The sequence below is a fragment of the Rousettus aegyptiacus genome, unplaced genomic scaffold, assembly GCF_014176215.1.
Source record: "Rousettus aegyptiacus isolate mRouAeg1 unplaced genomic scaffold, mRouAeg1.p scaffold_m13_p_7, whole genome shotgun sequence".
Lineage (NCBI taxonomy): Eukaryota > Metazoa > Chordata > Mammalia > Chiroptera > Pteropodidae > Rousettus > Rousettus aegyptiacus.
This window is the reverse complement of record NW_023416310.1, coordinates 33,294,744-33,314,599: the sequence shown is the minus strand read 5'-3', so window position 1 is coordinate 33,314,599 and position 19,856 is coordinate 33,294,744. Positions and strand designations below refer to the sequence as shown.

The 19,856-nt window shown below is 34.2% G+C and overlaps 2 protein-coding genes across 5 annotated transcripts in view; one reads left to right on the top strand and one right to left on the bottom strand.

Annotated features, from left to right (window-relative positions):
• ASB3 (ankyrin repeat and SOCS box containing 3) overlaps positions 1-19,856 on the top strand; it is an 88,437-nt gene that overhangs the window by 28,461 nt on the left and 40,120 nt on the right. For all 4 annotated transcript variants that reach the window (XM_016127457.2, XM_016127456.2, XM_016127459.2 and 1 more), the window contains exons 4-5: positions 17,825-17,937; positions 18,526-18,661. In XM_016127457.2, the coding sequence (XP_015982943.1) occupies positions 17,825-17,937; positions 18,526-18,661 (249 nt within the window). The remainder of the gene's footprint in view (positions 1-17,824; positions 17,938-18,525; positions 18,662-19,856) is intronic.
• On the bottom strand, positions 10,002-10,336 carry LOC107501372 (40S ribosomal protein S27-like). The gene is given in 2 exon segments (XM_036224496.1): positions 10,002-10,212; positions 10,214-10,336. Coding segments are annotated over 2 exon segments (255 nt in total). The 3' UTR covers positions 10,002-10,080.

The window sequence follows — 19,856 nt, the reverse complement described above, 5'->3', positions numbered from 1 at the left end:
ACTTATAAAATGAGAGTAATAATACCTCCCTAGTCTTTATTGGGCTGAGTATAAAATGTCTATGAAAGTACTTATTTCCTTGTGAACTTAAAAATATGTATTCTTAAAACTTATGTACAGTAAGCTTCATTCTTTTTAGCATACAGTTCTGTGCTTTTGATGTATGCCTAAAATTGTATAATGACAACAATCAAGATACAAAACAATTTCCTCACTCCTCCTGCCCAAATTCCATCATGCTGCCTATTTTTAACTACTGATCTGTTTTCTTCCCTGTAGTTTGTTTTTTTATAGGTCATAAATATATACGGATTAATACAGCATGTAACCTTTGGGACTGACTTCTTTCACATACATGTTACTGCATGTATCACTAATTCATACCTTTTAATTACTAAATAGTATTCCATTATATGAACGTACCACAGTTTATCCATTTACAAGTTGATGGACATTTGAGTTGTTTTCAGTGTTTGGTTATTATGAATAAATTGCTGCAAACATTTGCATGCAGGTTTTGTTTGAAAATAAGTTCATTTCTCTTGGATTAATACTCAGGCTTAAAAAAAAATACTCAGGCTTGTTGGGTCATGGGGTAAGTGTATGTTTAATTTTGGAAAAAAATTGGAGATGTCTTATAAAGTGACTCTACTGTTTTGCATTCCCTCCAGTAATGTTTGATAGTTTTAGTTGCCCCACATTTTCACCAACACTTGGTACTGACGGATTTTCTTTTCTGCCTTTGTTTTTAGCCATTTTAATTGGAATTTAGTAGTATCTCATTATGGTTTTAATTTTGCATTTTTCCTGATTGTTAATGATGTTGAAATGTGATTATCCCATTTTTTCCTTCCATTATACATCTAAATGTGTTTAGACATTTTGCTTTGAAAAAATTTTGGATATATGTAAATATTCAATGACAGTACAAAGATTATTATATACTTTTCACCCAAATTTTGTTGTTTTGCCATGTTCACTTTATCATTTTATTTCTTTTTATCTATTTATACTTATATTCTTTTTTTAAATCCTTTGATATTAAGTTGTAGACATAATTCTTGCCTACCCTTAAATACTTCAGTGTGAACATCTTAAAAGCAGTAAAATTCTTTAATATAACTACCATATGATGATGAAAATCAGGAGGTTAACATTGATATAGTATTGTTATTTGATCTACAGATCTTATTCAGTTTTTCCAGTTGTTCCACTGAAGTCCTTTAATGGCAAAAAATTTTGTTGTTGTTCAGGCTCTAATCTAAGATCACTCGTTACATTTAGTTCTTATGGCTCTTTAGCCTACTGTAATTTGGAACAGCTTCAGTCTTTATCTTTTATGGTTTAAAAGTTTTTGAAGAGGTCAAGCTGTTTTTTTTTGTAGAATAACTTTCCGTTTAGATTTTCTGATTTTTTTTTTCCTTGATAAAGTTCAGGTTATGCATTTCTGGCAGGAATGCTGCAGAAGTGAAATTGTATTTTAGTGCATCTTATCAGGAGAAGAATATGACTCATTACTGGTGATGTTAGTATGTAAAAGCATTTTGTATGCGTGAAAAGTATTAAGATGTTTCATGGAAGCCTTGGTGTAAAATTGTTTGAGTTTTCCTAGAGGGGAGATTGCCTTTTCATATAAAGTTTCCTTTTTTTTCACATCCACATTTAACCCACTTTGGATATTTTATACAATTACAAAGAAAGCTTTCACTGGGGCCCAGCTACGTGCAATCTCTTTTCTAGTTGCTGTCTTCAAGGAATCTACCTTACAGAGGAGTGAACAAAGTGAATTAAGATCTGTAAAAGAGGTAGAAGTAAAGTGGTCAAGATATTAAAAGCAAAAATAAGTCACTCTGGGATGATAGGGGAAGACAGCTCTTGTAGAGTATTGTAGTAATTGTAACATTTATTGAGCAGAGTGTATACCAAGCCCTGTGTCAGGTACACTGTTAAACTCTCAAGCCCTTACCTCTTTTATGTGAATTAGCTCATTTAATTTTCACCATGATTCTGTGAGATGTGTACTATTATTTTCACTTTTACAGGTGAGGAACTATAGAAACACTGTATTTAGGATCAGAAAAGCTATATTTCAGTCTCAATCCTGCTATTGTCTGTATATTGGTTAGAATAGCATTTCCTAAATTGATTCAAATCAAGTTTTTAATAGATGTTCATTGCCAAAAATTTTCCTGATAAACTTATATTTGGAAAATGCTATATACCATGTTCTCTAATGTAGGAAAACAAAAAACTTTAGCCATCTGACTTAATGTGTCCACTAAAGTATCCTCTATGCTCTACATTATTTTATTTTAGCATTTTCATAGCTTTTATAACTGGCTACAGTGATTTTACTTATTTGCTTTTTTGTTTATTGCGTCTCCCTTCCACTGGAAGGAATAGTCCATGAGAACTGGGATTTTATTTATCATGTACAGTGTCATAACTCTCAAACTCAGATCAGTGCCTGGTATGTAGTAGGCACCTGGTATGTTGAATGAAAGAATGAAGGTACCTGAGAAGACCTCTTATGAAACATTTGTTTTAACTTTAACTCAGCATTTTGAAATGTGTTTGACTATAATATTCTTTTTCTTTGTGGGACACTCAGGAATATCTCAAAAAACAGTAATATTTCATGGGACTGTTAGAGGAATGCTAGTTTGGTCACTTAATTTACAGTTCCAAATTTTAATAGTCTCATTTATGAAATTCAGTGTTGTGTTTACTTATATAAGTATTTGGAAAAAATTAAGATACAGAGTTTTAGCGATTTATATTTCAGGGTATAGTTAACATGTAATTTTTTTTTATATTAAGGAAGAGTAGCTAAGATAATTCAAACTAGCAAATAACTTTAAATCACTTAAGTTCCCTTGTCAGCAAACTTAGTATATCCTAATTATATTTTGTGTTGTCTGATACAAAAAATAATTTTATTCAAGCAGGGGTTTTAGCCCAAGGAAATGCAGTGCATGTATTACTTCTCTATGTTCATGTCCTGCATCAATAATATTTGGTCCTTGTTTGGAAGTAGATAAGCGTATTTTTTAAAAAGGAAATTTACAGTGTTAGCTTTCACAAGAACATAATGTGGGAGAATGGACATAGGGCTCTTTAGTGAGGTGAAATGGACTCCAGTGTCTGCTCTGCCCGTAAATAATTTGGCAAACTTTTAGTAATTTGCTTTGTTTACCTTTATCTTTCGACCTCTTTTAAATAACCACAATGATTGATTTTTCAGTCTATACTGGAAAAGAGTCTTTTATTAAAACAAAATCCAGAACATTTCAAGGTTTGCAGCAAACTATAGATGATAATCTGTAGGCTTGACCAAGTGGACTTAAAGTGAGAAAGGGGGACTGCCCGTCTAGTGTAGCTTCCTTCCCCATTCGTAGAGTTATCTTCCAAAATTGTTCTTTGCTGAAACATTGGACTATGTTGCTCCCTTTCCCCAAGGGAAGCTGTATTTCCTTGCATGTCGTAGTACCTGTCGTAGTAGACCACATAGACTATCGCCAGAGGCTATAATGAGTACATAACTATGGAAACTTGCTAGATGACTGCAGTTGTCATTCACATCAGTGATGGGTGATTACTACTGAGCTGAAGGATAAATGCAGAGTTAGAAAATTTTACTACTACCATGTTCATAATGGGGACATTTTCTGTACGTACAACTAACTCACCAAGATTTTCATAACAATGAATTGGGAAGAGAACTCTTCAGTTTGATGGCAGTAAGAATCAAAATGAGAAAACCATACAAGAAAGGGAGAATTTAGGAAGCTGTTCATTATTTTCCACATGAAAATTGTCCTTCTAGAACATTTTTTAGTTAATGTGCAACTTTAAGTTTTAATAGGGAGTTTGCTCCCTTATTTCTTTTATCCTTGCCTCCTCCTCTCCCTACTCTTTTCCTTTTCTCAAATGCATGCATAGTAAATATTCCAAGGATAGGTTCATAAAATTGCTTTGGAAATAAGAATGCCCTTATTTATAAATATATTAGATTCTGAGTGAAAATCCAGCTAATTATATAGAAAATAGACATTCTTTTTATTTTGCTCTATATAAAACAACACTGATAAATTGGAGGCTCAAATTCAACCCAATGTGACTTCATAAAACAATTTCTGTGGGGACTGCACAGCATGCAGTTTTGGCTTTTGATGGATTATTTTTCATTTATTGTTCTTCTGAGTCTCCGTTTATTATGTGTAACCTTCAATGTTAAACATAGCAGTAATGTTTAATAAGGACGAAGTGTTTTATAAGCAATTTTATGTGAAGCTGCCTATTTCAATATTTTACTGTGAAATATGTCATACTTCAGCTCATGTGGCATTTCCTTTAACTGTGACTCTGCTAATGTCGAACAAACCACCATGTATTTCACTTTTCACTGGGATTCATGATCATATATATGGGTGTGTTTTTTTTTTTTTTTGAGGTGCTAGGAATTTTGAGGGTTAACATTCATATATTTAATATATATTATTTAGACTTTATTTTTGGAATTATTTTTAGATTTTTCAGTGGAAAATTTAATAATTGTCCTCAAGGATTATAACATAAGCAGTTTTCACTTGAGGCCATATTAATACTTGAAAATATGAGTTTGAGTTTTCCCAGAACAAAAGTAGAGCATTCACTAAAAAAATTACATTTAAAAGATTTAATTTCATGTTTTGTTCACTTTTATGTATTTTTATATAGTTTTATATTTCTTAATGTAACATACCCTTCTATGTTTTAAGACCAATATCTTTTTGTTCATTAATATAAGCAATTAGGAAAGTAAGCTATTTGTGATCTTAAATTTATTTACCTTCGTGCAGTTAAATGTATTTATATATATAATCTGTCATTTTATTAGTCATATTTGATTAATAGATTTCAACGTCTAGCTTTTAAAGATGAGGAAATCAGTGTCCTTATATTGTCTCTATGTAATTTTTTTCTCTCATCTCTTTTCAACTCTTGTTATATCATATTTGCATTGTCAGTGGAAATAACACTTTGCATCCTGTTCTGGCATCTTAATTTCTTTGGTTCATTTTATTCTTAGTTCTGTGGTAAAGTAGCTCAGAAGTTTATCATCAGTTATTTTGCCATGGTTTTACCATCCTTGCTTGGTTACAATTCCTTTAATAGAATTCTCTAAAAGGACTTATAGAAATAATGTTCCCTGAGTTCTTACATTTTGTAATTGGATAATAACTTTATATTTAGACAGCAGTTTGATTAGGTATATAATCCTTGGGTCATCCTTCCTTTGAAATTTGTAGCAGTAATTTGTTATGTTCTAAAGTTGAAGTTGGAGGCCAGCCTAATTTTCTTCTCTTTTTCTTTGTGACAATACTTTTGTATGTCTGTTTTCTCTGAGACACGATGTGTGTGTCCTTTCAATATATAGTTTCAGATTTTCTTTATTTTAGTAAATCTTTCTGGAATTATGTCTTTAAATATTTGTCTTCTATTATGGTTTTCGTGGTCTCCCGTTATTCATATGTTGAATATCCTTTTTTTTATATCTATTATTTCTTCTCTAACTGTCTTTTTCTTTATTTTTACTTTACTTGTTTTGTTTTTAATATTCTGTGTTACTTTTCAGAAATGCCTTTTCTTTCTAGAATTTCTTCCATATTCAACTGTACTTCTATGATTTTTTTATTTTTTCCAGATCTTTCCTAAGTTGTTCAGGTTTATATTACATCATTTGTATCATCTAACCATCTTTTACCTGAGCCTTATATCCCAGTGTTGTACCTTTTTTCACTATTTAACTTTTTCTTTCTTTTTAAAATATATAGCAAAAGGTTTAACTACAGTTTTCATTCACTATGTGGCAATATTTTTGTAAGAGTTTTTTTTTTTTTTTTGGTCTAATAGTTTTTCTTGTAACTTTCTCCCCCTTTTCTGTCCTTTGTATAGATTTGTGCTCGTTTCCTTTGTAGTAACTCTTCAGAAAACATGGGTTTTTCCTGTATCAGCAATTTTCAAGAGATTTTAAATGGGAAGGAGCTAAAGGCACATTCCAGAATAGATAGTTTTTCTTCTGATTTAGGGTTTTTGGGTGTGAGTTTATTTAGCTGTTATTTTTCACCAGCCAATGGGCATAGGCAGCTAAGGGGTTTTGTAACCCGGTTCCCTTTCTGTAATAACAGAGACCAACTACTCTTACAAATATAGTTTCTTTGTGTGATTCCTTGTTTAGACCCAGCTCTTCCTGACTTTCAGACTTCAGGTGAGTCCAGAGAAGTTCAGTTGTCAGCCCATGAGTCTGTCCTCTGCTGGGAACTTAAGTTTTGCACCTCTGAAGGAGCCTTTAACCTTTGAGAAGTTTACTTTGCCAGTTCTTTCTGAGATATTCAGCTGAGACATCTTTCCTCTTCTTCCCACCAGTACCAGGACTGATCTCCATTATTTTGGAAACTCTTTTGCCTATTTTCTTTCTTTCTTCCTTCCTTCCTTCCTTCCTTCCTTCCTTCCTTCCTTCCTTCCTTCCTTCCTCCCTCCCTCCCTCCCTCCCTCCCTCCCTCCCTCCCTCCCTCCCTCCCTCCCTCCCTCCCTCCTTCCTCCTTCCTTCCTTCCTTCCTTCCTTCCTTCCTTCCTTCCTTCCTTCCTTCCTTCCTTCCTTCCTTCCTTCCTTCCTTCCCTTACTTATCTATTGAACTGAAGAAATGATTTAAATCCACCCCCTAGCCCCCCAGTCTAACTCCCTCCTCCCCCTTTCCCTCCCCTCTGGCAACCACTAGTCCATTGTCCATGTCCATGAGTCTCTGTTTGTTTGTCCTGTTCATTTGTTGCTTTTAGGCTTATATCCCGCATATAAATGATATCATGTGGTTTTCAGCTTTTTCTATTGGGCTTATTTCACTTAGCATGATTATCTCAAGGTCCATCCATGTTGTTACAAATGGCAGTATTTTATCTCTTCTTATTGCTGAGTAATATTCCATTGTATATATGTACCACAGCTACTTTATCCAGTCTTCTATCGTAGGACACTTCGGTTACTTCCACGTCCTGGCCACCGTGAATAATGCTGCTATGAACATTGGTGTGTAAATATCTTTTCGGATATGAGTTCACAAGTCTTTTGGGGTAAATACCCACTTTTACCTATTTTCAATTTGGAGTTTTAGCTGGATCTTAGATTTACTAAAAATGGAGAGAGTGTTTTTATATCTTCTTTGGTAATTTTGGATTGTTATTGGATGCTTAGAAGGGTAAGGGAAAATGCTTACTTTATGCCACAGTATTAAAATTGGAAATCCATATTAATTTTTAAAGTAAAACATAAATTCTTGATTTCAGTATTTTGCAATAATTTAATTTTCTAGTATATGGTAGAAATAGACCTAGATCAGCTCTTCCCTACCTTCACCTTCACCCCCACTCTGCCCATACAATATTTTTGTTCTCTTTTGGGATCATAGAGCGGTGCCACTCAAAATGTCAGTGTATTGATATAAGGGGCTCGAGCGAGAATATCAATCAATGTGCTGCTTCCTTCATCAGAGAAGTCTTGTTTCAAGAAAAATGTCAGCTGAACTAAACAGTGTGCTTAGGGACATAATTGATTTACATTCTGGTCAAAACTTTTTACCTTGTTGAGGACTGGTAACAGTTTGCAGATTGACAGACAGTTTATGAATGATTTGAGTAGCACTGCTATGCAATATATGTGTGGCTATCAAACTGGATCATTACATAGTTAATTCAGTAGTCTCTTCATTCTTTATGATTATTATTGCAGTTAGTAAATTGTATGTGATCATCCCTAGTTAGTATGGCCGAATTGGGAGTGTTGCTCCTATATAAACAGGAGTCCTTGGGCTGAAGGATAGTTTACTGTGTACTTTTTCTCTGATAGGGACTCCTCAGTATAATAATTTATTTTTCTAAGCCATACTTAGAGAGGTAGCTCCTATTAGGGGAATACTGCTATATGAATGCTTCAAAAACGTGAATTGGATAATTACAGAAAGTGGTAGAATATAGCGTTGTAGCTCTAGAAGAAGTTGTAAGTTTAGGAATGTGCTATCTAAATCAAATGTTTCTTGGCTCTTGCTGGGGAGACAAGGAAAAATAACAAATATATAATAAGATATTGATTAGGTTTTTAACTTCTAAGACTTTCATGTGATTGAATGAGATGTTTTTCAGGATATGGTCTCTGATGTCTGATTGGCCATTAGACTTTCCTTTTTCTGTCAGAAACCATGAGTCATGCTGTGTTGTCAGTGGCAATATGTAGAATTTGATTGGGGTATTCACCACAACCTTTTTGTTAGATTTCTATCATAGTGAATTTTGCACAACCATGTGGTCATGGTTTTTCCCATCAACATCTTTAAGATTACTATGGTTACTCATTGAGCGACAAGGTACTTTATAATAGGCGTCCCCAACCTCCAGTCTGCAGACTGATACTGGTCTGTGGCCTGCTAAAACCGGGCCACACGGCAGGAGATGAGTGACAGGTGAATGAACGAAGCTTCCTCTTATTTGCAGCCGCTCCCCAGCACTAGCATCATCACCTCAGCTCCACCTCAGATCATCAGGCGTTAGAGTCTCATAGGAGCACCAGTCCCTGGTGCCAAAAAGAAATAAGTGTAACTTTTCATTATAATCTTAGAAAAAAATTTTTTAATATCAATAAAATACTACACTTCAGACTAAAGATTCATGGCCAAGACTCCATTATAGGAATCTGTCTGAATATATAGTATGGCTTGAAGGTATGTGTATACCCTTGATAGGAAAGCCATATTTTATAAGCATTCTGATTATAAACTTTAATTATGAAATGAATAACTGTGGACATGCATACCCAGTGACTGTCTTTGAATAATTCAGCTTCTTGCCAGTCACAGTGCCCAAGTGGAGGGTTGTAGCTCATGTATTCTGTCAATGGAGTTAGTATAGTACTTTATTAGTTCTACGATCTTGGGTAGAGGTAAAACCTTGAAAAACACTAGGAAAAAAAAAAAAAATTCTGTTCACCACACTCTAGTTTCTTTTCTAGTGCCAGCAGATGTCAGTGTAACCACGGGACCAGAGAAGTACTGCAGTAAATAAATAACTTATTTATTTATTTATTTACTTATTTATTTGCTTCATGAAAGAGATAGGGGGAAAAAAGTAGAATATGTAGGTGATCTCTGACACCCTCCAAAGTCGTCACCTGACTGCTATAACTAAAGCTAATGAACAGCCAGTCTGTGGTTAAACTGCTCACTATAGCCTCACTGACTGGGATGTTTCTCAGTAGAATTACTGTCAAAATGTAAACCTCAGTGAGTGTATTTCCAGCTTTGGATGTAAATTCAGCTCACCGTAATTTACGTTGTACAGAACGTGTCTACAGTTGTTCCCTAGGACACATAGTCCCATTGGGCATTTTCCTTAGGGACATTAGTAGAATAATTACATATTTAAAAGTATGTCTTTAAAAAATTTATTCTTTAATGAATGCTGCATTAAATGATGATTGTTGTTTAGTATTCCTTAGACTTATCACTTATGTATATGTGTAGGTCTGCCATATTTGTCCCCGATGAGTTTTTGTATGACATTTGTGACTGTACTTAGTGTGCTTATATGCCTTGGCCAAGTTTTGATATTTGTTAGAAGTTTTGTGTGGGTCAAAGGCTGCATCTAGTTTTTATTTCTTTTCAAAAATATTTTATTACTCAAGGTATATTTTCTCAGATTACTTCTTTTTGCTTTCTTTTTGTCTCTAATTTAGGAAATGATGTTCTCATGTCATTCTTGTTTAGATTTTTGCTCTTACAGGTTTCTTCAGTACTATAATATGACCTGTTGTGGGAGGGGCAGTGTCCCTACCCTGAGAGCTTCTGGTTTTTCTTTTCTACTATCTCAGCTGGAGTCTTATCAGAAATACTTGTTTGGATTAAAGGGAGGAAAGTGTTTCTCTCATCTCTCTGTGTGTCTCAGACGCTTTGAGCTCTGCCTTCCAAAGCGCGATCTTTTTTTTTTTTTTTTTTTTTTTAAATCCAAAACGTGTTTATTGGGATGGTTCCTCACTCATCTTGATTCAAGGTGCTTTTAGTGTTGCTTCCTTCTGAAGGAGCATCCTTCTGTAAGCCTTGCTTTTCTTCCTGTAGGCTGACAGAGTACAGTGGAGCAGCCAGCACAAAAAACTACTGTTTGTGCATGGCTGAAGACAGTGGTGATTTATTTTATAGCATCCTGGGCATTTCACATCCATGAAGTAGGAGTTGGATCTCTGCACCAGGCACTTCTTGTGTTTCCTTTTCTCTTCTTCTGGAGAGGGATGGAGGAAGTCCTTAGCGAGAGGCATGGTCTTATGGGGAGATCACCACCACTGGAAAGGCCAAAGTGAGATATTTTATTCCATCCTGATTCTTAAGCCTTAGGTTCTGGTCTCCATAATAATACCAGATCTTATGATTCTGCTTTCTTTTATTCTCTGGGAATCCACAGTACTTTTCTAGGTTCTAGAATTACCCATTTTCTTTCTCTCTTAGAACACTTACCTCAAGTCATGGGAGCCATAACTAATAGTCTGGCTCCCCATTGCTGGGTGTGTATCTCAGGGATAGATTTGCCTAAGATACTAGATTAAATTTCAATTTAGTAAAGTTCTAAACTCTAGGGCAGTGCTACCCAATAGAACTTGTAAATATCCTTTATCTACACTGTCCAGTATGATAGTCACTAGCCATGTGTCACTCTTGAGCACTTCAAATGTGGCTAGTTTGACTGAGGTACTCAAGTTTTAATTTCATTTAATTTTAATTACTTTAAATTTAAATAACCACATGTGGCTAGTGACTACTGTATTGGTGAGTGCAGCTTTTCATACATCTTTAACTGAGTGATAGTCCTCTCCTAACTGAAGCATTTGGCTACTTTGCCCTGGCATGCAGTACTAGGCAGCTGAGTACTGCCTGGATGAGGGAAAGATGAGGGAGCAAAACCCCACCAGTTTAGCCAACCAGCTTTGCTTAACAGTGCAGTGAGAGAAGTTGCTGCTAAATTTTTCTCATTACCCTTAATTAAGAGATTGTTAGGGTTCTGTGTTCCTTATTAGACTTAGTTCTTGTCAAAGGCTTACCATCTATTGGAGATAGTATAATAACCAGAATTCAAGGCAAACTATAAAAAGTATTTTGAAGGTTAGTTCTGTCCTAATTACTGTTATTATTCTACTATAGTTTCATCTACTTGTCTCTTCTCCCTCTCCCTGTTTCTTTAGGTTTTAAAGTATTTTTAATTGATATGTATAACGTGACTGTAAAATAATATTTTGAGTAAGTAGACACTGTTCAGTTAGGGTTTCGTTCTGATTTGTTTTCTAAAATTCGTATTTACACACTTTAGGAATATTTCAGATACACAGTGTTTTAGAATTCATATTTGAAATTGTCTTCAGAATTTATAGCAGTCTTTTTTTTTAACTTCATGCAATTTCAAACATATGAAAATATAGGGAAAAAATATAATTGCCATATACCTAACACCCAACTTCAGTAGTTATCAACTCATAGCCAATCTTATTTCAGTTATAACTCTACTTACTGTCGCCACTCCATTACATCAAAGGAAAACCCCATTCATCATATAATTTAAAACATAATAAATATTTGTGGATGTTTCTCCAAAAGGTAAAGGCATTAAAAAAATCACCACAATACAATATTGCTTCTAAAATTAACAGCAATTCATTAATATCACCAAATATCCAGCCAGTGTCCAAACTTTCCTGATTGTCGTGTGTGTATATTTTTCAGTTTGTTGAAGTCAGGATCCAATTAAGGTCTCCACATTGTAATTATTCTATACATCCTTATGTCTCTTTTAATATAGTGCTTCATCCTTTCTACCTCATGTAATGTTTGTTACCTGTTCATATGTTTATCGATTCTAGAACAAAGTGTTGGATAAGTAGCCAATGATCTTTTCAGTATCTGCCATGATCGATAATGGTGTTCTAAAAGAATATGAAATATTTGTAAGAGTTGAGTCAATTTTCCTTTGTTCTCTAGATGCCATCTTGTATACAGACTGTTGCTGATACTAATTTGAGCACATGTTACTTGATTCTGACTGGGAGATATGATGTAGCTTCTACTGACACACACAATATAAGAAGACTTATAGTTAGATGCTGCTGAAATATCTGGTCCTAGTTATTTGCCCTCATGAAGTAGTTTCTCTCTCCTTCTCTTCTTCCACTTCTCTTTCTTCTTCGGAATGTTCTATAGGATACCTCTCATGTATGTGGTCATCCTAGTGTCACATAGAAATTTGTTTTATTTGATAATATTTACAAATCACCATTTATCTGTTCAGAACCACTTGAATTGTGGAAAGGCTTCTAAATCAAAGATTGGTATTCTCACATTGTTGTGGAAAAGAAAAGAAATTTTAGTTAGTGCCTACAGTACATATAAGTATATAAGTATGCTGTGCATTCAAGTTTAATAATATTCCCTTAAAGGAATATTAGCCTTAAAGGATTGTAGCCTTACCATAATGATTTGGTTGCTGAGATATTTTGCAGTAAAACCTATTAGGCTTCTAGGATATAATTGACAATGACTATAAACAAACATACTTAAATTATAGCAGCATATTCCAAATTTAGTGAATAGAAATCAATTTTTAATAAAGACTTTGCTGGAATTATATTATTGAAAAGTATAAAAAATCTGTGACCACTGATAAGTATAAGTACTTTTTGTTGTTGTTGGATTGGAGGGAGGGCATTTGATTTGTGGTAGTTGGTGACTGTTGAGTACAAAGTCAGTGACTATATAGCCTCAATATGGCCAGGAGAAAATATGCAGTCTGTGTTCTTGGAATTTATAACAGAAAGTCTGTCAAGATTTGTCATGGTCTCTAGCTGCAACTTACTTGTACTGAGACATGAGAGAATGACCATATAATACTATTTTTACAGTCTAAGGAAATGTCTTTAGCATCTTTAAGTACAAATAGGAGCCCTGAGAAAATTTTAGAAAAAATTTTAAACTAATGTAACAGTTAAGTTGATTTCAGTGGCTTGTTTGCAGCCCCTTTTATAATCATTTACATTCTTCCATAGAGCTGCCAGGCATGTTAATATAGTCACCTTTAATTTACATAGACTGTGAAGTTGTAACAAGTATAGTGACTTCCTTCCAAAGCACAGAGATTTGCTGATTTTTCTGGTTCTGTAAGTCAGTGTAGCTTTTGTTTTTGTTTTAAAATAAGTTTTTGGAAAATTTCATCCTTTATTTCTTCAAATACATTTTTTTTTTTTGTTCTATTTTGTTCTGCTCTTCTTCTGGGACTTCAATTCCATGTAGGTTGGACTGTTTGCTGTTGTCCCACATGTCTACACAGTTGATTTTCCTTCACTTTTTTTCTCTCAGTTCTTTAGATTGGATGATTTATATTGATGTTTTCAAATTCACTGACTCTTCTGTAATTTCAAATCTTTTAATCCCATCATTTCTTCAGTTCTGGAATTTTTGTTTGGTTCTTTTTTTTTTTAATAGCTGAATTTCTTTGCTGAGATTTTCTGTGTTTACCTGTCTATATACCATATACATTAAAGATAAACTCCTTGAACACATTTTACTTTAAATTTTAAAGCATATTTATAATAACTTCTTTAGTTCATCTGTTAAATCCATCTTGCGGTCAATTTCTGTTGACCGCTTTTTGACTTGTATACTGGATATTGTGGATAGCATGTTGCAGAAACTTCAATTATTTTATTCTCCTCTGAGGAATGTTGATTGTCTTTCTTTTCTTGTAATATTTAGATAATTTACTGGCTTATCGCCTTGAAATAGTTTAGGTTTGGTTTTATACTGTTAGACTAGATCCGTGGCGGGCTTAAGGTGTTTTCCAAGTCCATCAAACTTGGCAGGACTCAACTTCCAAACTCTGTCTCCTTCATATTCTTGTCGGGCTTATTTAGGCTTAATTAGAACAGGTCTAGAGTCGGTCTTACTCTCAAGTGTGCTCCTTACTCCTAGTTCTCCGCCCTTTGGATATCTCGGCTGAATGCCCACGGTGTTAATGAGGTCCTGTGTTTTCACCCCTCTGACTGGGCCAGAACTCCTAGGAGGGCCCTTGCCTCTCAGCACTCTTTGACCTCTAGTTATCTCTGTTGCATTTTGAACCCTTTAGTAGCTGTCTTGTAGGCTTCCATCTTGCCTTACACATGTACAGCCCAGACCATAGCCAAGGATTTTTGGAGAATTTCCACACCAGGGCCTCCCCTCTGTACAGTTTCTTTTCTCTGAGGCCTTGCCCCACAGATTTCAACTGCTTAAATTTCAATCTCTGCCTCATCAGCGCAGTAGACTACTGCACTCTGCTTGAACTGTTTCCTCTGTTTGAATTACCTCTTTCCTTGAAGTATACCTTACCTTTGCCCTGCTTAGACTTTAGCTTACCACACCATAATCAAGGAATCTCTCCAGGCAGAGAGCTGAGGGGATTCTAGGGCTCACCTCATGTATTGTCCCTCTTCCGGAATCAGTCTTCTGCTCATTGTTTATTGCCAAAAAATGTCTTTATGTATTTTGTTCACTATTAACGATAGTTAATGGTAGGATGGCTAGTTTAGTACGAGTTACATTGTTGTATCCAGAAGAGTAATTCTGAAGCCCACTCAGTTTGAAGAGGGAATATATTTTTAAAAAGAGAAAAATCTTTATTTTCTTTTAAATACTGTTTCCCATTCATCCAGTCAATGATTATTTGCCTGTCCTCTTTCTGTGATTGGCACTGCGCATACAGGGTGGGTGAGACAGTTTCTTTCCTCAAGGAGTGTACTTCTTAGCGGATTAGGAGGCCAACAAATAGGAAGTTTGAGTTTCGTTCTTTTCTTTTTTTGAATAAACTTTTATTCAAATGTAACATACATTGTTATGGTATGGTCCCCTCCCTCACCTTCCAACGTGGTAACTTGTTTTATAAGGACAAAGAAGTTAATCTAGCTTTTCCAAAGGAGAGGGGCTTTGGTGGTAAATGTAAGGTATAAATACACGTTTAAAACCACTATTTCTTGATTATTAACCATTAAATTTGCTTTATTTTGAAGAAATTTGCAAGAGCTATAAAAATGCTGTTTATTTGGTGATGTGCTTGTTTCATTCTTTTGCCATTGGGAAACATTTTCATTAGGGATGCAGAATTCAGCTATCTTTATGTATTTTTGATATTAAAAGTGAAAACAATTTTTGTCTGTCTTCTATAGCGTATTTAACAATTGAAACAAATTTTTTCAAATTTTGTTTTTATAATGTCAGCCTAACTCATGAAAAACATACTTATCTTCACTCTGTTTCATGTATCACTGCCGACAACCTGATAATCTTCAACTCAGGGTCTGGCTATAGAATGATTTTTGGCAGCAATCACTGATAATGAGGTAGGAATTGGATATGAAACAGATTTTCTTCCTTTTCTATCATGACCTCCATCCAAAATTAGATTGACTTTAGTTTGATTATAGAAAAATAACAGCTTGAAAAACTGTTGTTCTTTCCTTAGTAAAATGCCCTTGAATTTTAACTTAGAAATAAGAAATAAGTCATGTTAAACTTCTGCTACAGTGATATTATTTCAACCATGATGGTTAAATTTCTGAAATCTCCCAGAGTAAGAGAATTCTTGATTAAAGAACTGCTGATAATCATGATGAGGGAAATAGCTTTGGTATAAATTCAGTATTCAAAATTAATAGAATGTCAATGGCATGTTATTGTCTTCAATAATAATGAGTCCATTTGCTATTTGTTTTATACTTTTAAGTATTTTTATCTTCCTCATTGTTTCATCTGTATTAACATTTTCAAATGTGGGCCAGATATCTAATGCCTTTCTAGATTTCGACTGAAAATTGTTGATTCTCACTTCTTGCCTCTTACTATAGGAGGAGATATAGAATAGCTATGTGTTTGAAATGAAATTTAAAAATCTCATTTGTTTTCCAAAATTCCTTTCCTGTTACCAAACACATGAGTCAGACCTTATATACATCTCTGCTCTTTCACTTCTTATAGATGCTGATATTTCCCCAAACTTACAATTCTAAGAAGTCATTGTAATTGCTGCACACCTGCAACATTCACAGTATACCTTATTTGCTAATGGTCTATGTGTATGTTTATGTGTCTACTTATTTTATTAAGTACTTTATAGCTCTCTTCTGGCTTTCTGTTTTTTTTTTTTTTTTTTTTTTTTCATTAACTGCTCCAGAGTTACTGCCACCTTCGTAGCAGAGTTTTGTGGTAGATAATATTGCGATGATGTTTAGCCCCACATATTTGTTCTGTCAACTTAATGACATTATACTTATGTTCATCCTCACTAGGTAGGATTTATAAACTGTTATGTGTCCATGATATTAGGCAACACGTATCTTGTGCTAATGTTAAATTAGATATATAAAGGAAAGTAGAATGATTTGATGAAATTAGTAAAAGGGCACATGATTTTTAGCTATCTATAGGTGTTCAAACTATTTCTTCATAGGATCTACTTTAGTAGCGATTTGGAAGCCATTAGTTTATTTATTTATTTTTTTAAATTTAGTTTATTGGGGGTGATATTGATAGTAACATTGTATAAGTTTCAAGTGTACAGTTCTATAATATATCGTCTATGTGTTGCATGTGTGTTCACCTAAAGTCTAACCTTCCTCTGTCACCATAAATTGCCTCTTTTACCTTCTTTATCCTTCTTTTATTCCCTTTCCCCTTTGGTATTCACCCTTCTGTTGTCTGTGTCTATGAGTTTGTTTGTTTTGTTTGTTCATTTGTTGCTTTCTGTTTTATATCCCACATATGAGTGAAATTATATGGTTCTTGTTTTTTTCTCTCTGATTTATTTTGCTTAGCATGATACTTTCAGGATCTATTAATGTTGTCACAAATGGCAGTATTTCATCCTTTCTCATGGCTGAGTAGTGTTCCATTGTGTATATATACCACATCTTTATTCAGTCATCCATTGAATGATACTTAGGTTGTTTCCATGCCTTGGCTTACCGTGTATAATGCTGCAGTGAACATAGGGGTACATATATCCTTATGAATAAATGTTTCCAAATTTTTGGAGTAGATACCCAGAAGAAGGACTACTGGGTCATATGGTGGTAGCTTTATTCTTATTTTTTTTGAGGAACCTTCATACTGTTATCCAAAATAGGAGCCATTAGTTTCACTTACTATAGTTAAGTAAAATGCAATTCTTTAACAGCATTCTTTAGTTTATCTGGAGTCCCTTTTAGTTCAAATAAGCAAGGTTTTACTGTATTTTCATTGATCAAGAATGTAATTTTAACAATGATTGTTGTTTAGGATGGCAAGACATATCTAAGGTGTAGAGCCTGCAGTATTGCTCTTTCAGTTTGTCAGTGACTGTTGTCATTTGTGATCAAATGGTATCGATAAGAAATCTTTTTGAGATTTTCTTCCGACCTGTTCGTTCACCCTGTTCTCCCAATTGCATTCTTAACAAAATAGAAACATACTGTCTCCCTTACCAGAGAGAATAAATGTTTGCCTCTTGCTTCCATTTCCTCTCTATCTTTGAAATAATTTGCATGTACACAGAAAGAATGTATATATTAATGAGTTTGGGCCAGACAATTGTGATAAATATTTTGGCATTGCATGCGTGTGTATTTTGATTTGTTGATCGGAGTGATCACAGCATTGTGAGTTCCGAGGTGAATAAGTGATGAGAACATCACCAAAGTGTCCAGTCCTACAAACATGCCTTCTTACTGACAATAATTTTTTTGACTGCTATATTGCAGCTGTTGAAAATGGACAGATAGATGCGTTAAGGCTGTTGCTTCGACATGGAGCAAACGTTAATGGATCCCATTCTATGTGTGGATGGAATGCCTTGCACCAGGCTACTTTTCAGGTAACTGCTGAATTTATTATTTCATCTTCATATAAATTGTGTGTTTTACCCTTTTAAAATGACAGTTCTATACAGTTTTTGCTTCCTACTTGCCTGTGATTTATGATGGTTAGTGCAGTACAGAAAAGGCAGTCTAAATGCTAATGATCATTCTGAATAAGCCAACTGCTCTAGTAGTTCCAGCAGCTTTGGGCTGCAGGGATTATCTAAGTTTTTCAATTGTTGATAGCATAGTTAAGAGACTATCAGAATATTTGGGATATAAATTGATAAGGAGCAGTGGTTTATTTTTAAGTAAAGCAGTGTGTTTAGAAACTGATAACTCAGTGCTTGGGCTAGCAAGCTAATTTTGCAGGATTTTATAAGGATTATAATTCCTAGAGATCAGTGTTTTATCTGTTTATGTTAAACAGTCTATCTAAAGGTATGGAATAATCTGATTGTTTAATACTTTCTTCCCATTCAACAATATACTTTTTAAAAAAGTTTTTCCTTTAGTGAAGATAAAAACGAAACACAGTAATAAGAAAAGATATACCTTCTATTTTCTTTGTTTTTGCTTATTTAAAATATGAATCTGTGCTTTAGGAGAATGCTGAGATCATAAAATTGCTTCTTAAAAAAGGAGCAAACAAGGAATGCCAGGATGACTTTGGAATCACGCCTTTATTTGTGGCAGCTCAGTATGGCAAGCTAGAAAGCTTGAGCATTCTTATTTCATCAGGTAAGATTAATCCATTAGCCTTTGCACTGCTAAGATCATGAGTTTTAACTTTGTATTTTCCTAGGGAGAATAATTATTGACTAGATATAAATCAGGTTGTGAAATTTATGGTTTTATGTTAGTGGTAAATAAGAATACATACAACTTGATTTATAAGTCTGGTTACTAAGTGTCTGTTACTAACATAATGCAAGGCACAGCTACTAATTTATCTGAGGAGGAACACAATCTATCACTAAAGTGGGTTTATTGGCAAGTTGAATGATGGGGCTGTTTTTTCTTATAGGGACCTAGGCAATTCCAACTTTCTAGGGTACGAGATTATTTTAGGGTTAATTAATTTATTAGATAGCTATTTTGTATATTAAGCCTTTGAGTTGTATGTGTTGATCTATCGTATGATTATTTAAATGGGTTTTTTACTTTATGTTAATAGCAAGATAAACCTGCTAAAGATTTCTCTGTAACAACCATTACACATTTAGCGTTGCCAGAGGAGATGGTATTGAGGTGGCATTCTTACTCTGTATGACATTTCTGTAACCAGAAACATTTGTTATGTAAGGGCTTTTAAATTCCTCCAAACACTGTGTATGCTCTAGAGCACTACTAACCTGATGAAGCATAGTTAGTCAAAAGTGGGAGGAAGTATACCAGTTTTGCCATCACGCAGTTAAAAAAAATTTTTAGTAGTTTTTTTTTTTTTCTTGATTTAGTGTTTTCTCAGTAATAGTGTCTCCTTCTTTCTAAGGCTGATAGTATGTGAAGCATCCACCTTGTGTTGATAGTCTACTTATCCAGACTTGTTGAATGGCCAGTGAAGGTTCCATAAACCCTTCCTTACCATTTATGTTTTACATAGTTTTTACCCACCTCATGGTTTTGATTTATTCAAAGTGTACTTATAGAACATCCTTTTGAATAAAAAAAGGTCTTTTTTCCCGTTAATAATGATGATTTTTCTACTGAGATCTATTCCAGAAATTTTAAAATTCTTATGGTAGTGCAATAACACCATACTTCTTATACTTAACACATCGTTTGTCAATGAGAAAAGCCTGCTATTTTTAAAACCTTCACAAATATTGAGGCCAGTTTCAACTTCTTCACATCTTTATAGACTGGCATCTAAATAATTGATTAGAGTTATGCTTAAAAAAAATCATTTCAGAAACCCATTTAAATAGACCTTTTT